The sequence below is a fragment of the Geotrypetes seraphini genome, chromosome 4 (assembly GCF_902459505.1).
Source record: "Geotrypetes seraphini chromosome 4, aGeoSer1.1, whole genome shotgun sequence".
NCBI lineage: Eukaryota > Metazoa > Chordata > Amphibia > Gymnophiona > Dermophiidae > Geotrypetes > Geotrypetes seraphini.
Window position 1 is genome coordinate 106,911,769 of NC_047087.1, and position 25,601 is coordinate 106,937,369.

At 44.7% G+C, this 25,601-nt stretch overlaps 1 protein-coding gene across 4 annotated transcripts in view; it reads right to left on the minus strand.

Moving 5' to 3' along the window:
• The window catches only part of NDC80 (NDC80 kinetochore complex component), a 315,825-nt gene that overhangs the window by 265,986 nt on the left and 24,238 nt on the right, over positions 1–25,601 (minus strand). For all 4 annotated transcript variants that reach the window (XM_033940389.1, XM_033940387.1, XM_033940386.1 and 1 more), the window contains exons 3-4: positions 24,028–24,114; positions 5,865–5,988 (exon numbers count right to left, since the gene is read on the minus strand). In XM_033940389.1, coding sequence (XP_033796280.1) covers positions 5,865–5,988; positions 24,028–24,114 — 211 coding nt within the window. The remainder of the gene's footprint in view (positions 1–5,864; positions 5,989–24,027; positions 24,115–25,601) is intronic.

A 25,601-nucleotide genomic window follows, 5' to 3' on the forward strand; every position in this document is an offset into this window, starting at 1 on the left:
TTGCAAAGGGGTCATCTAAAGAAAGAAATAAGAAGAAATGTTACGCGAGTGTGAAGGCTAGCACAAAATACAAACCAACGTTCAATGATGCGACTGAACAGCTCCGCGGAAAACATTTAAGTGAGGAGCCACATGCCTACATTGGGTGGGAAGACACTCGCACATGCGCAGTGCGGTCGTGAACTTTCTAAATATCTTAACATGGCGATTCTGTATCGGGTCTCCATGGATGACGTCACTCACATGCGAGAATATGCTGCCTGCTTGTCCTAGAATAATGCAATATACCCAGGAGTCCGTATGTTAGCTATTGACTTCTTCAGCTGGTACCAAAGGAATTAAACTTCACCAAAACAGAAGAGAAGGAGGTTGCATGGGAAGCTTCCCCAGCAACAAACATTCTGTTCTGCTCTGTAACTTATGAAAAAGAGCAATGATAAACATTTAACAAGTAAACATTGACCAACAAAGTACGCACATGAGTAGCTAGGAACCAATCTAAGTGCAACTAGTAGGGGCTCTATAGGGGAAAGCTAATAGGGGCCCTCGTGTTCTTCTAGCATTGCCTCTGCTTAATCTGAGATACAGTAGAAGAGGTCCCAAAACAGGCACTGGCTACATCCAAGGCAGAAATCAGGTGAATCAAAAGTCTGCACAGGGTGGGCTATATGGACTCACTTGTATATTAACAGAAACAAGATTACCCAAGTAAGAACTTAATCTTTCATTCTGGTACACATACACAGGAGACCATATGTTAACTGACATACCATAGCAGTGCCCACAGAACCAAAGACCCAAAAGCCACCACATCCACTCTTTAGTAACTCGTAAAAGAGTTAAGAGTAGACCAAGTATCTGCTCTACAAAATTTCATCAGGTAAAACAGCCTGGGACTCCACCCAGGAAGCCATTACACCTCTTGTCAAATGTACTGCGATAGAGATGGGGAATGTTTCCAGCAGGCAATGTAGGAAGATGAGAAAGCCATGTAAATCCATCCAGAAATCTAACCACTGGAAGATAGCTTGCCTTGTCTCAATGACTGGTCAGCACAAAAACATGATCAAAGCATGGAATCATTTGCCTTCTCTAAATAGATAAGTAGGGCTCTATACATCCAACCTCTGCAAAATCCTGTCCTGTTTTGCCAAACCCGTAGAGTGAAAGACAGGTAAACAAATCTGCTGATTGACATGGAAGCCAGAAGAAATGAAGGTACTGTCTGCAGAGAACACACTTGACTCCGTAAACTGGAGGAAGGGCTCTCTACAAGAGAGGGCCTGTAACTCCAAGATCCTTCAAGCTGAGACTATGGCAACCAAACACACTGTTTTAAACCCAAGATCCAACAGGTAAGCTTCTGTCACGAGGTTCATAAGGAGCACAGGACAGACCCTTCAGAACCACTCTGAGGTCCCAAGATGGGAACAGTCTGCGCAATGGGAGCCACAATCTGAGCGCTAAGATTGGAGCAGAGAAAGGCTTCTCCTTAATGCACCAGTGCTAGAAAGTTTCCCATGCCTTAGGCATAAGCAGACACCATGGTAGGCTTTTTGAATCTGAGCAGAGTAGAGTAGCAATGACTACCTCCGAATAACCTTTGTCATGTGCTTAAGATCTGGATCTTCTATGATCACTGGTCCCTGAGAAATAAAGTCCAGCTGTACTCAGTCTTGAGACTTGCGCTTTTCTGAAGACGCACTAGGTCTGCGTGGCCAATCTGGAGCCATGAGTGACTGTTTCCTGATGGCTTGCAATCTTGTGGAGAATTCAGCCTATCATGGGCCACGGAGGAAACATGTGTAAAAACTCACTCTTTGGCAAGGATGGACCAAAGCATCCAGACATGCGCTTCCAGGCTTGGATCTTCAACTGAAGAATCTGTCTGCCTTCTTGTTTGTTGCCGTTATCAAATCAAACGTTGGGTTACCCCTGCAATAAACAATGGCTTGGAAGGCTGCTGCAGACAGCCTTACCAAAATCCAGTGTCTATCTGCTGAGGAAATCGGTTTGGACATTGTCCATTCCCGCTACATGAGCCTTTAATGTAGAGCAGAGGTGTCAAAGTCCCTCCTCGAGGGCTGCAATCCAGTCGTGTTTTCAGGATTTCCCCAATGACTATGCATGAGATGTATTTGCATGCACTGCTTTCATTTTATGCTAATAGATCTCATGCATATTCATTGGGGAAATCCTGAAAACCCGACTGGATTGTGGCCCTCGAGGAGCGACTTTGACACCCATGATGTAGAGTGTCTATTAATAGTCAACATTAAAATTAAACAAAATTAATGAACACTTGAAAAACTAATTAAATATGAACATTTTGAAAATAAATTAAGGTGGACACTAAACTAACCAGAGAAGGAGGTTTTTCTGCCTATGAGGCTTCTTCCTGAGTAATAACCTATCCAAATACATAAGTTGCAGTGGGTTGGAATCTGAGGCTTTTCATCCTCTTTTGAACAAACAAAAAAAAAAGTTGGTTTGTGTACATGCAAGTTAGGTTACTGAAAAACCCTCTTAGAATCTATGATTTTTTTTTTTTTTAAAGGGGGGGGGGGGGTTTGTTGCGACTATCAGAATTTTTCCACTTTGCCATCATACAGAAAAAAGCCTCAGGGAAAATGCTTCAGGGGCCCATGAACCCTTCTAGTAATGGTTCCCCCTCAATAGGGTCTGCAGCCATGGGCTTGAGCATGAAGAGAGCCCTTGTCACCAGGACAAGATAACTCCTCTCTACAAAAGAAAGATCACATAAGACCGCTCTTCCACAGCCCTTCAGGACCTGAATCTACAGGGGAGTGATCTCCAAACGGTTATCTGAGGCCTCCTATGAGGGCAAGGCACCTCTGGAACATTCAAATCAGCCCTGCGCCTCCTGAATCCCAAAGCGAGGCCCTTGAAATCCACTTGGTGCTCCTGCCAGAGGGGAAGATCCACTGTCCATCTGCAGTGACTTCTTAACCAATTGGTCCAGGCTCTGGAGCTAAAGGCCACCTGGAGCTCCAGGAGCCCTACTGGGTCTCACCCCACAGTTGGGCCCATGAGGAGAAGGGAGGAAGACACCCCTACTCCAATCTCTAAGGGAGATGGAGAACCTTCCTACCACTGAAAACAGCAGCAGGAGAAATACCAGTCTTACCTAAAATGGCCATTGTTCCTGCTGAAAGGATCGGAAGAAGTAAAGTCGGACCCGCCAGTCCCTGCTTCTTCCTCTCCCTGGAAGTTTCCAAATTCAGAAAGAACCCATCGCACTGCTCTTGCAAGATCCACAGGGCCTTCTGGCCAGCATGCCCAACCTTGTGGCAGGTATGCACAAGCTTACCCGGCCGTCTGGGCTTGCCTCAGCTCAGAGCCCTGGTATCTCCACTGTTCCCAGCTCTCTAAGGATACAATTAAAGGGAAATCTTATATGCTATTAAAAGGGAGGGATTTCCTTATCTGTGCTTCTTTTTTCTCTCTAAGTTCTTAAACCTAGAATAGCAGCTTAAATAAACCTATTGCCTTAAACAGGGAATAAGACTAGCCAGGTCAAATCAAAACTAAATTTTTGAACCTGGGAGCTGCAGGGGAGCTACACCCAAACAGGGTGTATGGAGAAAAGGGGTGGAGGAGATGGGGACTTGCAACCCTGGGTCAAAGCTTCATCTAATGGCATGAAGAACCGAGATTGTGGGCTGCATTGTCAAGCTCTGTTCTCAACCAAGTGTGGTCCTGAAGCCGTGAATCAGGGAGCGGCAGGTACAATTGACCTCGTTGTGCGGGCGCAGCCAGAGCAGGAGCTAGGCCAGAGACAGAAGCACCTTACAGCACAACCTACCCATGCTGAAGATAAGAGAAAAATGCAGGATTGATCCAGGGAGCTTCTTTTGGATTATAATCACCCACTAAGGCATCCTCTAACTGTTGGTATCAACAAGCATGCTCCTGACATGAAGTCACAGCAAAGCACCACTTGGTAAACCAAGGGTGACACTTCAAAGACTTCTCTAAGAAATCTAAGCTTTTCCATCTCTGGGACCAGTGGATATAACTTATTCTTAGCTCATCCTACACAGAGTCTAATCTCAGGCATCTGCCATTCCATCAATATCATGGCCTGCAACATTTGATTGGACTGGAAAGACCACAGTAGGTTTGCAGATACCCTCCAAATTTCGATCTCCTATAGACCCGAACTCCTTGTTTCCAAAATACACAAAGCCTCCAGAACACGGAGTTACCATCCCAGCAAGCTCTTCTTTCTGGAAAAGCCTAACCAAAGGGGGGGGGGGGGGGGGGGTCACACAATCCTCCATATGGAGTTCTCCCTCTACTGGGATATCTACTATGGAAGATCAATTTGCCAACTCCCCAAAATATCTGATCATCTCTGAACACCCACAAACACCCATTAAAGCCAGGTAATTGCCCAATCTTCCCAATGGGCCCCTCAAACCTGGAAGAACTATAGGCCACAGGTTCTGTCTTGCCTTTTGGAAAAAAAAAAAAAAAAGCCTTATGGAGAAATACAAACTCCTTGGGAAAACCCTCCAAATTTGTGTCCTTGCACCCTGCTTCCAGGCACTGGACCCAGACTACCCAGGCAAACTTAGAATAGATCTCCTAAATCACCCACTGCAAAGAGCACAGAGGGAAAGAGAGGCAGGCATGAGATCCTCTGAATCAATCAGAGAGAAAATGTTAATCTCTCCTGCATTTTTCTCTCTAGCCATATGTAGCAGACATTCCCAGCTCCCTGGATTTCCCTAGTCATGGCTTACTCAAACAAAAGCTGGGCTGATTGACCCTGACAAGCATTACAAACTCCTCCTGTATCACAGCATCTCCCACACTAGGAGCACCATTTGACCCATGAGCTTCCATGAGTGATTTCTTGCCTTACACAGAGCTGCCTCCAGGACCAAGTAACTCAACCAGATACTGCATGTCCCACAGTAGTTTTATCAAGCAGGCCTCTTGTGGATCTCCAGGTGTTCATGCTATATCACTCCTGGTATGCCTATACCCAAAGTCGGAAAGGGACTGCCATCCCCTACCCTTCCCAAGCACAAAGTCAGACATGATACTCCCTCCTGCTGCTCCCAGCACACTATCAGCTGAACCTAAGGCTTCAAAGAAGTTAAACCCTTTTTGTTTTACCTGGTAGAAAATGGAAGAGAAAAAAGAAAAGGTGAAAGATGGAGACACCAGCACCTCCCTGTAAAAATCTAACAAAGGGAAGGACTCCTTCCTTTAAGCATTCCCCGCATAGGATCCACAGCCAGACCTGGAACCCTTCTTCGGCTCCATTGGGTCAATGAACATTAACTAGACCAGGGGTAGGCAATTCTGGTCCTCGAGAGCCATGTTCAATGAATATGTATGAGATGGATTTGCATCTCAAAGGGGCAGTGCATGCAAATCTATCTCGTATATATTCATTGTGGATATCTTGAAAACCTGACCTGCTTGTGGCTCTCGAGGACCGGAATTGCCTACCCCTGCACTAGACCCCTGCATTAGAATATCGTGGTGGACGATAATCGAAAGCTGCAGAAAAATTGAATTGTAATAGGATAGCAAACTTATTGCGAGAGTGTAATTGTTGCACCTTTGAAATTAGCAGCATGGATTGTCCTCACCATCAGCTGACATTAGAGAATACTGAGCTGAGGGGATTGCACAGTATCTTTTAAAGGGCTGAGCTCCCAGCTCATTAATCTGTCTCCCTTTACTGGCGGGATCACATAACCCATCAGTTCTGGACTGATCTGCTGGACTAAAAGGAAGAGAGAATGCAAAACTGACATTGTGCAGAAACTAAAATTTTGTACTGTATAAGGGATGGAATATCAATAATGGAAGCAACAGAATACCTCACAAAGCTGTCGAATGCACTGCTGGATAAAAGTTTTGTCTTGAAGAGGTCGAGGATCCTTCATCTTCTCTGTAGATCCAAATGCGCCATATTGACTAGTTCGTACGGTTCCAGCACTTGACCTGAAAAAAATAATTGAACCCTCAGAGAAAATAAAATTTGAGACAGGCTTATTTATATATGAGATTTTTGGTATGCATATTGAAAATGGAAATAAAAATGGAAGTTCATATGTTCTATTTAGATGCCTGAGGTATTTTGATTACACTGGACAACAAAGTTTTTGTTTCTTCAACACTTTCAGGGGTATCTTACAGATTTTTGGCTGCTGATCACAAAAATCACATTTAAAATTACCTATCATGTACCATTTTAACAAAAAAATTACATTTTTACAATTTCTTGTTACACTTTCAGGCTAATACAATTAATAATTAATAACTGATGCCAAGATTAAGGAAGGCATTTTTGTCAATCCACAGATCAGACACATCAATGACGAGAAATTTGAAGATCTGTTAGTTGGGCCAAAGAAAAAATCAACTGGAAAGCATTCAAGGATGTCACTGAGAATTTTCTTGGCAGTTACAAAGCACCAAACTATATTCAACTGGTTGACAAACTACACTTACAAAACCATGAAGTGCAACATGTTACCGAAGAGGCACTTCCTACATTCACACTTGGACTTCTTCCCCGCAAATCTTGGTGCAGTCGGCAATGAACATGGCAAAAGGTTTCACCAGGACATTGCCACTATGGGGAAGAAAAAAAAAAAGAAGGATATCAAGGCATTGGAATCCATCAATGCTGGCTGACTATTGTTGGACACTGCAACGAGATGCACCGGACACCGAGAACAAACAAAAATCAGCAGGAAAACACTTTTAGCCACACGGTCCATCCAGTCTGCCCATTATTTATATCCATTACAAATACATGATTAAATTAACTTGTCTCTTTGATATTTCAGGGTCATAGACTGTAAAATCCACCTATTGTCCTAGGTTCCAAATGCTGAAGTTGCTGTCCAAGCTCACTCAAGCTTATCCAACCACCCTGTTTGCAGGATATCTACTATAAAGTCTGGCCAGTAACATCCTCATGTTCCAAGTTAGTAGAGTTCCCAATGATGCCCTCCCCAGCCCACCCCACACCAAATCACCACATATAGGACACAGACCGTGCAAGTCTGTCTAGCACCAGCCTTAGTTCTTTAATTTACATCCTTTGTTTTCTAATTAGAGATCCTCTGTTTATCCCACGCTTTTCTTAATTCCATCACCATTTTCCTCTCCACTACTTCCTTCAGGCATCTACAACCCTCTCCGTGCAAAAATTTCCTAACATTGCTCCCGACTCTTCTTCCCTGCAACCTCAAATTATGCCCTCTAGTTTTACCATTTTATATCCTCTGGAATAGATTTGGTACCTTTCAAATATTTAAAGATCTGTATCATAACTCCCCTGTCTCATTGAGAGTTCAGAGGTCGAAAATGGGATGAAGACCTCCTATCTTCTTTGGAATTATGAAATATTTAGAGTAGAGCCCCAGATTTTTTTTGGGAAGGGGATACTGACTACGGCATTTAGTTGAAGAAGAAATTCAATTTCCTGAAGGGATGTCTCTCTTGGAGGATTGTCTGGAGGAATGGTGATAAAATGAAGAGAGCAACCCTCCCATATGACTTTGAGGACCCAAGTGTCTGTGGTAATGAGAATCCATGATATAAAAGAAGTCTGCCTCTCCGATGGGGTATTGCGGCTATACTCTAGAAGCATGTCAAAAAGATTGAGCTGGTTTTTGAGAAGCTGAAGTTTGAGGTTTCTGTGAGTTCTGCCTCTTCTGTGGTGGGGGTTTGGAAGAGGATAAGGTGGTTGGATAACGCCTTTTATAGGAACAGGAAGCAGGCCTTTGGGAAAACTTAGAAGGCTGTGTCTAACCCTTGGAGCATGTTAAAGTATTCCAGCTTTGTTCATGTAACGTAAGTCTTGGGTGGCATCCTCGACTTTGTCCCCAGAGTTCTTCACCAAGAAAGGGAATATTTGCTAGACGATCTTCAATGTTAATGTCCATGTCAGAGACTCATAACTAGAGAATGACACAGGGAAAAATTATGTCCCCGTCACTGCCCCGTCCCCGGACCACCATCCCCTTCATCGCCCTGCCCCCTCCCCGCAGCATCCATACAAGCCTCAGTACTGCAATATTTAGCTTATTCCTTCCTTCTAAATCAAAGTTCTGGCTGCTGAACTAGAGAAAGAGATGTTAAGCTGTCAGGGCTTTGTTTATAAATTTTTCACAACACAACTAATATACTACTGCTTTCCTCATCTTCTCATTCAATTCCTTCCATCTACTGTCTGTCTTCTCTCAGCATCTTCCATTTGCTCTGTTACTGTGTCTCTCCCTTCACCTCCCCCAATTGGTCTGGCACCCATCTACTTTCCTCTGCTCCCCCCATAGTCTGGCATCTGTCTCCTCCCCATTCTGTCTTCCCCATTTCCCTTCTAGCGTCTTCTCCCCTCTCTCTTCCATTTCCCAGCATCTTCTCCCCCAGTTCCCTTCAGGCTGCTTCAGCGTCTTCTCTCCATCCCCCCCAGCATCCTTCGCGCGGTCCAGAAGCTCTCTCCCGCCGGCCAGCCATGCATCTCCCTCCCTCTTCCTCTTACCTTCTCTTTGTGGCGATTTCTATAAGGCTATCCGTTGTACTGCAGCCGGAACCTTGAAACATAGAACATGACGGCAGAAAAGGGCCACGGCCCATCTAGTCTGCCCACACTAATGGCTCACCCCCTAATTACCTCCATGAAGAGATCCCACATGCCAATCCCATCTTTTCTTAAAATCTGGCACGCTACTGGCCTCAATTACCTGTTGTGGAAGATTATTCCAGCGATCAACCACTCTTTCTGTTAAGAAATATTTTCTGGTGTCACCATGAAATTTCCCACCCCTGATTTTCTTGTTGCCGTGGGTCCTTTAAGGAAAAAGAGATCCTCTTCCATCTCGATACGGCCTGTGACATATTTGAATGTCTCGATCATGTCTCCCCTCTCTCTGCGTTCGAGTGAGTACAACTGCAACTTACCCAGTTGTTCCTCATACGGGAGATCCTTGAGTCCCGAGACATCCTGGTGGCCATTTGCTGAACCGACTCAACTCTCCGCACATCTTTTTGATAATGCGGCCTCCAGAATTGTACACAGTATTCCAGATGGGGTCACCATGGATCTGTACAATAGCATTATGACCTTGGGCTTACGGCTGATGAAACTTCTATGGATACAGCCCATGATTTGTCTAACCCTGGATAAAGCTTTCTCCACTTGATTGGCAGTCTTCATGTCTTCGCTAATGGTCACCCCCAAGTCACGTTCTGCTACAGTCCTTGCTAGGATCTCACCATTTAGGGTGTAAGTCCTGCATGGATTTTTGCCGCCAAGGTGCATGACCTTGCATTTTTTGGCATTGAAACTTAGTTGCCAAGTCTTTGACTAATGCTCCAGCAGGAGTAGGTCCTGCGTCATACTGTCGGGCATTGAGCTTTTGTCGGGCACTGTGCTTTCATCTATTGTGCGGTTGCCTACCATGTTGCATAGTTTGGTGTCATCGGCGAATAATGTAATTTTACCTCGAAGCCCCTCAGCCAAGTCTTACGAAGATGTTAAATTGGATCGGGCTCAAGACAGAGCCCTGCGGCACTCCGCTGATCACCTCCGTCGTATCAGAGAGGGTACCGTTTACCACTACCCTCTGAAGTCTACCTCTAAGCCAGTCCCTAACCCATGCAGTTAATGTTTCACCCAGTCCCAAACCCACCTTGCTCAATAACCTGCAGTGTGGGATGCTATCAAACGCTTTGCTGAAGTCCACGTACATAACGTCCAGGGACTCCCCTATATCCAGCTTTCTTGTTACCCAGTCAAAGAAGCTGATCAGATTTGATTGGCAGGACCTTCCCTTCGTAAAACCATGTTGATGGGTATCTCGTAGATTCTCCTCGTTCAGGATCATATCTAATTGGCGTTTGATTAGTGTTTCTATAAATTTACTCACTATTGATGCGAGACTCACCAGTCTATAATTCTCAGCCTCCGTCTTGCATCCCTTTTTGTGGAGTGGAATGACGTTAGCCATTTTCCAATCCAACGGGACTCTTCCTATACTTAGGGAAAGATTGAAGAGCGTGGATAACGGTTCTTCCAGGACGTCATTCAACTCCCTGAGCACCCTGGGGTGTAGTTTGTCCGGTCCCATAGCTTTGTTCACCTTGAGTCTTGATAGCTTCTCGTAGACACTGCTAGGCGTAAACTCGAAATTTCGAAACCGGTCTTCCGAGTTTTCCCTCGTCGGCAGCTGAGGGCCGGATCCTGGCGCTTCGCAAGTGAAGACCGAGCAGAAGTAGTCATTTTGTCTCTTCCATATGGCATGTTTTATTTCTATGCCTCTACCAGAAACTCTCCGCCTCTCCCTACCATCTCTCCCTTCCTCATCCCATTGGTCTGGCACCCATCTTCTTCCCTTCCATCTCTCACTCCCTCTCCCAGATGGTTTTTAGCATCTCCTCCTTTCTGCCCCTCAGATCTTGTATCTGTCTCGCCAATCCAGCATGAGCCTATTTTCCTTTATCCCCTCCTTCCATTCAGTATGTGCTCCCCTCTCTCTCTCATACCCACTTCAGCATCTGTTCCACTCTCTCCCCTCTTCCATCCAATGTCTGTTCCTCCTTCTCCATTGCCCTTCAGAATCTGTTCTTCTCTCCCCACTTTCCTTCAGCGCCATTCGCATGGTCCAGCAGCCCCCTCCTGATCGCCACAGTCCTGGCATCTTCTCTTCCTCTCATCGGGGCATCTCTCTCCCTTCCCTTCACTCCACAGGGCAGTAAATGGCCTTGTTCCCGTACCCGCGGCAACCAGTTATTTTTTCTCCCTGTTCAGGTGGGTTACCCGCAGGTAACGGTCACAATGTCACTCTTTAGGTTAAAAGATCAGAATCAGTGTTTCGTACAGAAAGGTTGTACATCTGCTACTCCAGATTATCTATAGGAAAGAGAAAGATACTTCCTAGTCTGAAGAGTTCGATGACTGTGAAAGCATGAAGAACTTCTTCGATGACATTGGTACCTAACTGATGAAGATAACGATGAAGATCAATGTCGAGAATGTCTAGATTAGAGACTGACACGATGGCTGTTACCCACGGCTAACCTGCTGAAACGGTGACAAAAAAAAACAAAACAGTCACCTCGAGTACGGGGTTAAGGCCATTCACCGCCCCATGGAGCAGTGAATGGTCTTGTTTCTGCAGAAGGAGTGAGCACATGTGATGAATGAACATGCAGTCCAGCAGCCCCCTCTCTCCTGCCAGCTGGCAGGCCGTGCATCTCCCTCCCTACCTTACCTTCTCTTTGTGGCGATTTCTGTAAGGTTATGCGTTGTATTGCAGTCAAAGCCTTGAAGTTGCATCGTGTGTGGCTGCTGGAAAAGTCTCCTCCGATGCAACCGGAAACCGAAGTTGCATCAGACTTTTCCAGCAGCCACATGCGATGCGACTTCAAGGCTCTGGCTGCAATACAAGGTATAGCCTTACAGAAATCACCACGAAGAGAAGAGATGCATGGCTGGCCGGCGGGAGGGAGCTGATGGACAGGCAAAGGGTGCTGGGGATGGGGAGATGGAGAGGAGAAGACGCTGAAGCAGCCTGAAGGGAACTGGGGAAGACAGAGTGGGGAGAAGAAGCTGAAAGGGAAGAATACAGATGCCAGACTATGAGGCGCGGAGGGAAGAAGATGGGTGCCAGACGAATTGGAGGGGGGGGGGGGGGGTGAAGGGAGAGGCACAGTAACAGAGCAAATGGAAGGCGCAGAGAGAAGACAGACAGTGGATGGAAGGAATTGAATGAGACAAAAGGTAGAAAAAAATTATATTTATTTCCTTTTTTCCCCTTTAGGATAAGATAGTATATTAATTTTGTTTATAAAAGTTTATAAACAAAGCTCTGCCAGCTGAACGTCTTTCTCTAGTTCAGCAGCCAGAACTTTGATTTATAAGGAAAGAATAAGCTAAATATTGCAATACTGAGGCTTGTATGGATGCTGTGGGGATGGGGCAGGGACAGTGGTCACGGGGAGGGGGGCGAGGACAGGGACAAATTTTTTCCGTGTCATTCTCTAGTCTAGATCTTGATTTATGTCAAGTTGAACGTGAATCGGTCCCGTGCAATGCTCATTTGGATGTAGAGGAGCAAGCATTGGTACTGTGGGATCTCTATGTCAAATTTGTCCACGTCCCCACAGGAACTCAATTTCCCTGTCCCGTCCCCACGAGTTTTGTCACTGCCTATGTCTCATTCCTGTAAGGTCTACCTTAACCACACAAGCCTCGAACACTTATGATTTTAAAGTTTTTGAGGCTTGTGCAGATGAGGACACAGCTTGCAGGAATAGGATAGGGACAGAAAAAGAACTGCTTGAGACAGAAGGAGAAAATCACTTCCAATAGGGATGGGGAAAAATTTACTCCAGTGTCATTCTCTACCGTTGATGCTTTGATGGAGAGCTGGATTCAGTACCCTTGACCCTCGATATGCCATGCTCAGGCTGGGCCGGTACTGAGGGAGTCAATGCAAGCATCAGTGCTTTAGTCAGCTTAAAGAGGTCACCGAGCTCCCTTCAAAAGAACTCCTTCAGTTGGTCCTGGAAGGACTGCACCAGTACTGTGCGCTCAACAGCCTGTACCATCAGTGCTGCAGGGTGTCAAGGGATGTGTGACCTGAAAGGAAGCACGCACTAAATGAGACACAACCTGCACAGAAGAAGATCGATGGTGTTGACACTTGGCATGCATCGAGGGACTTGATGCGGATGATGCCTGTGATGCTTATTGTGAAGAGGATGGTTTTTTAGCAAGTTTATTTGATGCAGGAATGACGTCCAACATCAAGGGAGACATCGAATCCGATACTGTCGGTACCAATGGCTTCAATTTATCTCCAGAGGCCATGGTCATGCCCTTATGAGAATGTTTTTGTAAAGTAGAACAGTGGATGCAAGTGTCTACTCCAGGGGTGCCCACACTTTTTGGGCTTGCGAGCTACTTTTAAAATGACCAAGTCAAAATGATCTACCAACAATAAAATTTAAAAAAAACACAACGCACACTGTATGCATAGAAAATGTTAATTATCATTCCTATTCCAGGGTTTTTCAAAGAGGTCAAAGCAGATGACTCTATGCACTATCACCTCAGTAACAACCATACAAAAATAGACAAATATATCCCCCTCCCTTTTTACTAAACCACGATAGCAGTTTTTAGAGCGCAGGGAGCTGCGCTGAATGCCCAGCGCTGCTCTCGACGCTCATAGGCTCTCTGCGCTAAAAAACTCTATTGCGGTTTAGTAAAAGGGGACCTTAGTGTAAAATATAGACAGCAGATATAAATTCAGACACATTTTGATCACTAAATTTAAAATAAAATAATTTTTCCTACCTTGTCTAGTGATTTCATGTCTCTGGTTGCACTTTCTTCTTCTGACTGTGCATCCAATCTTTCTTCCCTTCTTTTAGCCTATATGCTTCCTCTCCTCCAGACCTCATTCCCTCCCCCAACTTTTCCTTCCTCTCTCCCTGCCCTTTCTTTCTCTCTGCCTCCCTTTCATTTTTTTCTGTTTCTCTTCTTTCCTTCTGTCTCCCTGCCTGCCCTTTTTCTTTCTTTCTCCCTGCCCTCCCCCAAGCCACTGCCATCAGGGACCAGGACCCAAACCGCCACCAATAACAGGCCCCAAACCGCCACCAATAACAGGCCCGAAAGCCGCCGCCACCCCAAGCTCTCCCTGCTTCGGCCTACCAGCATTCCTCTCCCCGAAAGCTGATTGGTCCAAGATCGCGATCGACCTATTGGGGGAAATGCTGCCGGGTCCTGCCTTCGCGGAAACAGAAAGTAGGCAGGACCCGGCAGCAAGAAGAGAAAATGCTTCACTAACCTGTCTCCCGCCTTAGCCCATAGCGAACGTTTGCTTCAGGGTTCTCAACATGTGCGTGCTGGCTTCCCTTCTCCCTCCCCCCCCCCCCGGACATAACTTCCGGTTTCGGAGGGAAGAGAAGAGAAGCCAGCACGCACACCTTTGAGCCACGGAGCATAAGTTCGCTACGGGCTGAAATCTCCAAGCCGGTTTTTTTTGTTTTTTTTTTTAATGTTCAGCAGCGGCGGCAGCAGCAGATGAGAGCTGGGCGGACCGCCCAGCTAAAAGGCCCTAGAGAAAACACTGGAGAGGAAGGCTGATCGGCCCGGAAGATCAGGACGGCAACACGAGTCTATCATGGAGCCCGGGATGGGCTCCGCGATCAACTCGAGTTGCCTTCCTGAGCTACTGGTCGATCGCGATCGACGTGTTGGGCACCCCTGGTCTACTCGATGCTCTGGCTCCAGATACTGAATTCACCAGCTATGCAGGTCAGTGATGGAGATGGGCCATTGGTAACGCGTGCACTTTTTGAACCTACTAGAAGGCCTTGACATGTGAAGAAAAATCTTGGATTAGTGTATGCAATGATTTTTCATTAAAATAGTGTTTGATTGGAGCTATGTGACCTAATTCAGAACCTATAGCAGCCTCAGATGGATCTCTAAAATCGCCCACTACTTCAAAATCGCAATTTACAATATTGCCTAAAGTGATTTTTTTTTTTTAATTCTTTATTCAATTTTCCAAATTTTCAAACAAGCACATTAATACTTGTATACAGATATGCAATAAAAAAAATATCAAAGAAAATTAATAAACCTAACACTACTCACAACAGTAATGTAAGGAAATTAGAAAAAAAAATACATTATTAAGTCCACAAAATTAAGAAGTAAAGATCCAAGCATTAGAATAAGTATGAAGAAATATACATAAGTATACTAAGCATCAATTGATGGAGCAGCCCAGGAGACTATGATTTACAACCCCCAACAGCCTGTACTTTAAACTGTAGGAGTAGCTAACGGACCAATCACCACTTCCCCCACTTCCTTGGCCAAAATAAATTCCAACAATTGCTTTGGTTTGAAAAATAGAAAAAGTTTCCCCCAAGTGATACACAATTATTTTTGCCTCTTCTGTCACTTGAGCCAAAAGTGATTTCTATATCAGAGGATAATGGTGGTGAGCAGAGTCCACCTGAGGAACCTAAGGACATTACTTTGAAGGATTTATGGCAAGTAAATATGAGACTGGAGGGATTAAGATCAGCGATTAATCAATCTTCAGATTTTTCATCAGATGTTGTAAAAAAAATTTGAGAAGGAAAAATTATGTTCTTACCTGTTAATTTTCTTTCCTTTAGACGCAGCAGATGAATCCAGAGACCAATGGGATAGCCCACATCTACCAGCAGGCGGAGATAGAGAAACTGATTAACAGGTGGTCCTATTGGCTGGCACTCCTCCTGTATCTCCAGTATAGCTCCTTGCCCAAGCATCCATAACCATCAATAGGCATAGCATGTAAAATACTTATTTCCCATAACAAATCTCAAAAGGCAATAATACAGAATACAACCATCAATAATAACAAACTTCGAAAGTTGGAAAAGAAAAAAACGACAGACAATATCCAGAAAGGGTGGGGTTCTGGATTCATCTGCTGCCTCTAAAGGAAAGAAAATTAATAGGCAAGAACATAATTTTTCTTTCCCTAGCAACAGCAGCAGATGAATCCAGAGACCAATGGGATGTAGCAAAGCAATCCTCAATCTGGGTGGGAAGCAAATGCTGCCTCCGCAACGAACCGAAGCACTAAACGCATTTACCGCATGCGCCCCCACATCCAACCAGTAATGCTGAGAGAAAGCACTCTTGGAAGACCAAGTAGCCACGAAACAAAACTCCTCTAAGGAAAAATCCTCTGGACAGAGTCCAACAAGTAGCCATCGTTCTGGTGGAATGGTCATGAAGTTCCTTCGCCAACCGTTTCCCTGCCATCAAGCAAGCGTAAATAATGTCCTCCTGGACCCTTTGAGCGATGGAGGCTGTGGACGCCACCATACGTTTGAGGCGTCCTGTGAAGAATACAAAAAGTGATCTAAACAACTAAAAGTTGTTGGAAACCTAGCTCGTGGAGAACGCTACGCACTTAAAAAAAAAAATGCAGTGAATAAAAGCACGTCTCCCCATTTCTCCTCCCAGGAAGAAGGAAGGAAAAGTGAGAGTGTCATAAAAGAAAGGATGACACCGAAATTATGGTACCATCCAAACTGACACCCCAGATTTTGTAAATCAGAAATAGGAATCACCGCCAAACAAGGCCTGCAACTCAGAGAGCCGCCGGGCTGAAGTCATGACCACAAGAAACCCGGTGTTCAACGGCACAGCCCTTTAGAGTCTCAAAAGACAAGGATGAAATGAAGCCTTCGGTAAACTGCGAAGTACCTTAAGACTGTACTCCGGACAGGGCTTTCTAAGAGGTGTACGAATATACCGTACTTTGTTTAGGAACTGAACTGAACTACATGAAGCTGAGAAGCAATCGAAGAGCAATATACCTTGTAACAAGCTAAGAATGGCACTTGAAGCTGAAAGGAATTGAACGCTAAACCTTTGGCAATACACTTGGGCCAAAAAAGAACTCTGGAAGGGTGCAAATTTTGAGAAGTACCCAAGAAAGGAAAAACCTCCAAAAGGAAGCAGAAGCCACAAGTGAAGATGTCTATCGCCTGGATAAGAGAAGAAACAACCTGCTTCGCACAACCCTTACATGTCAGCCATGACTTTTCAAAAGCTAGGTCGCAATACCAAAGTAGTACGAATATCCATGTTGATCGGACCCTAGGTGAGCAAATCCATAGATACCAGGAAACTCAACAATCCGGCTGTTGAAAGACTCATCAGATCCGTATAGCAAGGATGGTGCAGCCAATCCAGAGATCCTACAAAAACTGTGCCCTGAAAGCAAGCTTGAGATGGCAAATCCAAGCCATCATCAGCCAGGGGAAAACACTGAAAAAAGAGAAAAACCAGAGGTGAGAAAGAAGCCACGCTGCTACCCTCTCTGACTCCCACTCCCTGTGCCCACCAAAGAAGCTAGGAAGCTTAGAATTTTGAGACGAGGCCATGAGGTCTAGTTCCAGGAGATCTCACTTCCATAAAAAGAGCTGGAACGCCTGAGCCAAAATTCTCAATATCCAGAAGATTTCACTAGTACTAACATTTACACTTTCTAGAGCGTACACAGCGCTGTACACTGTTACATACAATAAATGGGCCATGCACAGATTTTGTGGAGAGAAAGTCTATCCAAACTCTTTTCCTGACCCATAAAATGATCTGCCAACAGAAGAGGAAGATGAGGATCCACCCATTGAAGTAGAACCACAACTTTACCTGCCAACTGAGCACATCACCTACTGCCCAGGCTATAGAGAAATACCCCCATCCTAATACTGACTGAAAAGACCTTCAGCATCATTCCAGAAGAATGGTCTAAAGCTCCAGAAACGGTAGCCTGACCATGCTCCAGAGTAGAAGAATGAACAAGTACCGAGTCGCCTCTTAAGACCAGACTCCTGGAGCTGAGGATGGAAGGCACTGAGCCCGGGATTATTGGTGGCCATGAGTTAGTCCAGCAAAGACCGAGGCATGCCTTTGAAAAGAGAAATCTCAATGAGCCACCAAATCATACAGAGCGATGCTTGAGGAGCCTATCACAAAATTGGAGCCTGAGATACCGGGAACCACCAGAACAAAAGCGACTGCTGTAGCGATATAATGGGAAAGCAAGCCGAAGTTCTCAGCAACATGGATCCTAGAACCTGTACAGAATCCCATACTCTTGGTCATGGTAACCAAAGAAGAATGCAAACCTGAGACTGAGACCCATCGCTCTAGTCTCTGGGAAGAAACGCATTTCACTCCTATATGAATAAAAACATCTCCTCGATATACCTATAAATAGTACAGGAGAAAAGAATGCTGTGCCAATTCAAAGATTCCCGTCCAAAGAACTGAGGAAAAGAAACCACCCTTTTCGTGTCAGTCAAATGGCCCGACTGAAGACGTCCGAATCAAGCAATCAGTCAAGAAGAAATTAGGTGAATCGCCTGGTAGCGCCAAAACGGTACCACTGCCCACATTTTCTAAAATGTTCATGAAGCCTTGGGTAGGCGAAATGGCATGTGCCAAAACCAAAAGTGCTGCTCCAAGAGAGGCAAGCAAACCTAGTGCAGATTCGGAGTCCATAGTGAAAATGTAAATATTCTCCCAGTTTTTCTGCAGAAATGTGTAACCCTGAAAAACTAATTCAGCAGAATGGGATCCAGCCTGCCCAATGCCCCTGTCTTGGGCACCATGCATTAAGTGGAACAACGTCCCTTAGTTCCTGAAGAACTACAAGAACTGCCCTGAGGACCAGTAACACTTAAAAGGGAAACACAAAACAGAGACTCCAAGAACTAACCGGAAACCTGAGGAGGATGCAAAGTTGCAAGCATCCTGAAAAAAGTTCACAGCCCCCTGACCTGACATTATAGCGTCTTCTCCCTCATGAGAAAGCCTGAAGAGTCATTGGAAGAAGTCTAGATCCCCTCAGAATGAAGTGCAGAAGGTCAGGGAACGGCAGGATGAGAACTGAAGGATCTGTAAGAAGAAAGAAATTCTCCTACGAAAAATCAAGTTTCGCAATGTAAAGAGGCGTATATTGGAACCATGATAACAGTACTAACTCCATGCAACGTGAGCGAAATATGTATGTCCTTTAAAGTGAATACATACTAGACGCAATCAAGATGCTGCCTCTACCGCCCCGTGGAAAACAACAGCATCCTAACAGGTATCAGACAAAGCTCACATCGCTAATGAGAGCTTCAGGGATGAGGCTAACCGCCACACAGCGTGCGTTCCTCCGCGCGTTTGATAGAACAGGTAACTGGCTCCTGGTTAGAAGGAGCTGTACAGCCCTTCCTGTCTGGTCATGGGGTCCGTCTAGCATGTGCCATGAGAAGATGGTGACAGGAGAAACCAGCGTGATAAGCATGGAAATCTGAAGTCCAGGCCCCCTCAGAAATAGAGAAAGAATCCTGGCTGCAGAAAGATGCGAAGTGTCATTATGCCCATAGAGACAGCCTGAACTTGGAAATTGTTAATACTACCTTTAGGCATATATATCCTATGCCACTACTAAACACATGCAGCGCAGCACAGAGGCCCAAATAAGAAGGACAGTTACCAACAGACAAAGGACCCCAATCTGCAGGGACCCCAAGAGAGACAATGAGATACTCGTGTGAAATACAGGGCACTATCTTACTGCTGATCTTACTGTGCTGTGAGTTACCGTATGTCGGCTCAGTCCGGAGACAAACTGAGACTGGGTGACCTAGCACAGGTCAGAGTCTCTCTGGTAATCCCCTCGAGTGCTATCCCCAGAGTCCGATTAAAGTAGCAGCTTCCTTCAAGGTAATACAGCAGGAACACAGACATAGACATAAAATCTGCCCAAGCTTGTCCCAAAGTTGGTGAAACACGTACAACTTGTCTGAACCGGAAAGGAAAGAAGCTGTGGCATACCCTGACCAAAGTCAGCTGCAAATAAACTACTGGAACGCTGCAGCTCTCCTGCCATCGCAGGAGACCCAAGTGCATGCCTGATTCTCACTGACATATGGCCGCCACATCAACGCTCCTAGAAACAGTCGGATTCAAGCCCCGGAAAATTTACCCTGCTGCGGCATACATAGAAAGAAAGACTCTGGGAATAACTAGAAGAACGGTGGGGTGCTTCCCACAGCGCCGGAAAAAACATGTCCCATCTCATGCGTGCTGCTATAAACTGGCACCTGCACAATCAGCTGCACATGGCTGTGACAAACACCGACAAAAGAGAGCCTTGGAATAAACAGGACTACTACTGCTGCACTGAAACTCAACAAGGAGTACAAGTGCAAGCATGAAATCGCACCGCTACTGTCACGCTGTAACCAACAAGGAAACCAAGCATGCAAAGGGCGGGAAAGTCCCGGCCCCCTCAACAGATTTCTAGATATAAAACTTAGCCTCAATAAAATATCCATTCCTTAAATGTATATTGACCGAACCCACAGTACTAAGACTCCCAAACAGAACCTGAAGTTCAAACAGTAAAAAACAGATACACTCACAAGCTTGTTGTTAGGGCCGGTTGAAGCCAGTTAGAGCTGGATGAGCATCACTAACAGAGCAGAATATAGCAACTGTTGTCTCCTTTTTTATTTAAACAGAGAAGGGAAAGAAGAAAAAAAAAAAAATCGAGACCCAGTCAGACCCTCTAGCAATGGAGGGAGGGTGAGGCAGGGACCTGGGGGGGGCCCAGGTGTAACCCCAAAAGCCGGCACCATTCAGCCAGACACCCCTGTCTCACTGAAGAGAAAATCTCAACAGGAGAAACAGAATGGCAGTCTCACTGAAGAGAAACCTAAACAGGAGAAAATAATTTTCCAGTCACAGCCAGAATTCAGGAGCTAGTTAAATAGCGACCATTTCCTGCTGGGAGATAGAGAATACTGGAGATACAGGAGGAGTGCCAGCCAATAGGACCACCTGTTAATCAGTTTCTCTATCTCCGCCTGCTGGAAGATGTGTGCTATCCCATTGGTCTCTGGATTCATCTGCTGCTGTTGCTAAGGAATGTTGATTCTAATTTACTGTTATTGGATAATAGAACAATGATAATGGAGTCACAGGTTTCTACACTGCAGAAAGTTTCTATATCTGCAGTTAAAGACTCATGTATTATCTATTCAAAGAATGAACAAATGGAAAATACAACTCGATCAAAAAATCTCCGCTTTGTTAATTTTCCTAAGACCCATTTGATGTCAGCTGAAATTTTGCTTACAAAATACTTTAAAGAGGTATTAGGATTTTTTTTAATTTTAAAGTCTTTATTCATTTTTAAAACTTTCAATAAGTGTAACATAAGATACAATCATTTTTACTTTAACATCGCTTAATATACCATCAAAGTATAACTCACATCAAATATCCCCCTCCCTTATAATCAACAACTGTTCTTAGGCAATCTTCTTAAGCAAACATATGTTCTTAAGAAATCATAAAGTATTCCCTCCCCTCTCTCCACCCTAAGGTATTAGGATTAACAAATGCGGAGTCCTTACAAATATTGAATTGTTATTTTATACCTCACAAAAAGAGGGTAACATCTGATCAAAGGACAGACCTATTAGTATCTACAGAGTTTGATTTAACAAATTTCTTGGAGGATTCCCATGATACTATATTAACTAGGTCTACTCTTGATCACTTGTTTAAGTGAAATGGATAAAAATTTAATAATGAGATTATATTTTAAGAACAAAACAATTAAATTTTGTGGTGATCCTGTATCAATATTTCCTGAAGTTGCTAGAGCAACACAGTATCAAAGAAAATAATTTCTTAAGTTAAAATCTCAGGTATTAGCTTTGAATGCTGTATTTTTCTTAAAGTTCCCTTGCAAGTGCATTATTAAATTGCAACAAAAATAGTTTATATTTTGGGATCCTTTGCACTTGCAACAATTCTTAAGTAAGCAAGAACAAAGTAAGGATAAGGAGGCTGAAAAATAAATGCTGATCTTTATTAGGAGTTACAACACATAAGAAGACTTAGCTCAGATTTATTCTGAGTGAAATATTTTCTTTGTAATATGTAAAAAAAAATTTGAGTAACTCCTCCATTATGGTGGGCTAGAAATATTATATTGCGAGGAAAGGGTTTGTTTATTTGAATGTTATGATTTTGTTATCTTTATTCTTTACTGTTCCGCTTGAACTGTAATATGAAAAAATTATAAATAAAAAAAATTAAAGCGTTTGATTGATCATAGCAATCTCAATGCTCTAAAGCCCTCAAATTTGGTCAGAAAATGTAAATTGTGAGTCCACCCATACCCCCAGGTATTTGAATTTACTCACTATAGGAAAAGATTCACCTATAATAATGGGCAGAATACCAGGTTGCAGTAATTGACCAGTTAATATAAAAACATAAGAGTTGCTATACTGAGACAGACTGAAGGTCTGCCAAGCCCAGTATCCTGTTTCCAACTAACCCAGGTCACAAGTACCTAGCAAGATCTCAAAGACAAACAGATTTTATGCTGCTTATCCTAGGAATAAACGTAGATTTCCCCACATCCATCTTAATGGCTTATAGATTTCTCTTTTAGGAAGTTATCTAAACTTTTTTTTAAAACATGCTAAGCTAACTACTGTGCACAACATTCAAATTTCAGAGTTTAATTACACACTGAGGGCCTGATTCTCTAAAAGTGCGTCCCGATTTTAGGCAGCTGTAGGCGTCCTACAGCTGTCTAATCAGCCAATCGGGATGCACGTTTTAAAAAAAAAAAAAAATGCTTCCCAGGCAGGCCTGAAGGCGCCTTCGGGAGCCTAGGGAGACCCGCAAGATGCCTAAGCTCGTCTAAGGGCCTTAGGCGGGCCTTAGGCTGAACCTAGGTGGCCCTACGCGTCTCCCTAGTAGATGAGAAGCTTAAAAATGTAGGCCAGCAAAATGCTGGTCTACATTGTAAGTAGACGCGGCCGCTATACTTATCGCGGCAAGAGATCTCTCTGCCGCTATAAGTATAGCGGGCCGCGGCCTGTCCGATCGCTGGGAGGAGGGTGCCCAATCCCTCCTGCCCGAAGACGCACCCTCCTGACACTACCGACCGCCCCCCCCCCCGACAATATCAGTCGCTGGCAGGAGGGTGCCCAATCCCTCCTGCCCGAAGACGCACCCCCCCCGGCGCTAACAACCCCCACTCCACCAAACCTGTTCTTACAGATGGGTCTTGCACATCGAGCAAGCAGGCACGCCTCATCGAAATGAGGCGGGCCCGCCCCTTCCCGCCGAAGCCTAAGGCCTGATTGGCCCAGGCTCTAGAAGCCTGGAACAATCAGGCCTTAGGCATAGCGGGTCCGCCCATCCCCACTTAATCTAAGGCCTGATTGTCGGGGGTGGGTGGGGGGCGGTCGGTAGTGTCGGGGGGGGGCGGTCGGTAGTGTCAGGGAGGGGGATGCGTCTTCGGGCAGGAGGTTTGGGCACCCTCCTGCCAGCGATCGGTCAGGGGGCCACGGCCCGCTATACTTATAGCGGCAGAGAGATCCCTTGCCGCGATAAGTGCAGCGGGCCTTGTCTAGTTTAGGCCAATTCTGAATAGGACGCCTCTCCCGGGCGTTCTATACAGAATCAGGGCCTAGGTGTCTTGCGGGCCTCGCCTTCAATATAGGCCTGGGGAGCATTTTTTTTTTTAAAAACGTGCATCCCGATTGGCTGATTAGACAGCTGTAGGACGCCTACAGCTGCCTAAAATCGGGACGCACTTTTAAGGAATCAGGCCCTGAGAGCAGAAATATTTTCTCCTGTTTGTTTTAAACCTACTGTTTAGTAGCTTCAATACATGCCACCAAGTACAATACTAGCATTTAGTATATAAGTGACTCGCATCTACCCATTCAACTCTATCCAGTACATCTATCATATCTCTCCTGAGCTGTCTCTTCTCCAAGCTGAAGAGCACTATCTGTACCTTTTCTAATTCTGCTATATCTTTTTTGAGATGCGGCGACCAGAATTGTACACTATATTCGAGTTGTGGTCACATCATAGATGAAAATGTTATGCCTTTGTATCACTAACTTCTATTTGTTTTCTTTGTTTCTGCTGCTGTACACTGAGCAGAGGGTTTCATTGTATCTTCAATGACGACATCTAGGTCCTTTTCCTGGGCAGCGATTCCTAACATGGAACCCTGCATCATGTAGCTATAGTTTGGGTTCCTCTTCCCACATGCATCACTTTGCACTTGCTCACATTAAACATCATCTGCCATTTTGATGCCCAGTCCTCCAGTCTTGTAAGGTCCCCTTGCAATTTTTCACAATCCTCTTGCGATTTAACAACTGTGAGCAACTTTGTGTCATCAGCAAATTTAATTATCTCACTAGTTATTTCCATCTCTAGGCATTGATATATATGTTAAAAAGCAGCGGTCCCAGCACTGACCCCTGAGGAACTCACAACCTCAGGGTGCTGAGACAGCAGCTTTAACTACTAGGCCATTCTTATTGTTTTGTCAAAGGGAACAAATGGAAGAAATCTATTGAAACAGTACAGTACATATGCCAAAAGATACCTACCGGTTCCCAAAGAAGTTGGTCTTTCTTTCAGATGATACAGAAGCTGGTTTAGTCATAGAAAGATTCCTACTGTTCTGAGTGCGCTTGCTGTAAGGAAAAAAGATTTAAGCCACATAGTATATTATTTGCATAACATTCTATATCTCAAATTCACACATTAGGACCAGATGCACTAAACAGTACAACTTTTGGGTTTTGCCCGTTCTCTCTCAGTATTTTTGTATACAGTTCGCTGGAAGTTAGAAACATAGAAACATGATGGCAGATAAAGGCCAAATGGCCCATCTAGTCTGCCCTTCCACAGTAACCATTATCTTTTTCTCTCTCCGAGAGATCCCACATGCCTATCCCAGGCCCTCTTGAATTCAGACAGTTTGTTTCCACTGCCTCTTCTGGGAGACTGTTCCACGCACCTACCACCCTTTCTATAAAAAAAAGTATTTCCTCAGATTACTCCAGAGCCTATCACCTCTTAACTTCAACCTATGCCCTCTCATTGCAGAGTTTCTTTTCAAATGAAAGAGACTGACTCTTGCACATTTATATTACGTAGGTATTTAAACGTCTATCATATCTCCCCTCTCCGCCTTTCCTCCAAAGTATAAAGATTTAGATCTTTAAGTATGTCCCCATACTCCTTATCACAAAGACCGCATTAGAGAGTTGCGCAGGGACAGAAATCCCACCTGTCCCCGTCAAAATCCCACCCGTCCCCACGAGGAATCCTTCCATCCTTACCTATCCCTGTGAGGAATCTCCTCCGTCCCCCCCTAAAAGATACCTGTCCCCATAAAAAGCAGCAATTACTTCAGAAAGTTTTTGACTTTAAGCCTTAGTTTATTTAAACCAACAATAAATACAATCATTTTTTTTAACACCCCCCCTCCTTTTTCTAATACCTCCCTCCTCTCTATAAAACATATTTTTTGTAATAATCCATGTGCTGCACCGATTCCAATAGGTAGAATCAGAGATTACAAATCTCACACTGCTTAAGGATGTAAGTGCTAAACCAGACCTGGCTATAAAGCCTCCAGCCTTAAACTGGATAACTTGGCATCTCTATTACAACTTTCTTTTCCTTCACTTCCCCTTCAATAGGCTCACGGTTACTACTTTAATCCGTGCCAACCAAAGAAGTTGATCCCCTCCTGGTTTTACCAATGGCATCAGTTATACCGCTCTGATTTTTACCATGCAAGCCAGGAAGACAAAACCATGTTTTTTAAAAAACCTGACTCCTGCCGAGCACCTTCACCACTTTGCCCGCTAAAGGACCTATTTTACACCATTATGAGCTGCTAAGGGGGAGAGAATACGGTCAGTCTGAGATCAATGCGACAACTGCTGCCCTCCCATAACGGAAGCAGCATTCCAACCCTTCCCCTGCACAGGACTCACCTGGCCAAGAACGCTGGTGCTGCAAAAAGACACAGAAGCAAGCAGCGTTCCAGTCTGGAGCTCATCACATAGGCAGTAAGCTCAGCACAGGCATACATTGGTTCAGCTGCAGCACAATGGGCCAATCACAAATGACCTTATAGCTCTGATTTCATTTGTGATTGGCCTATTGT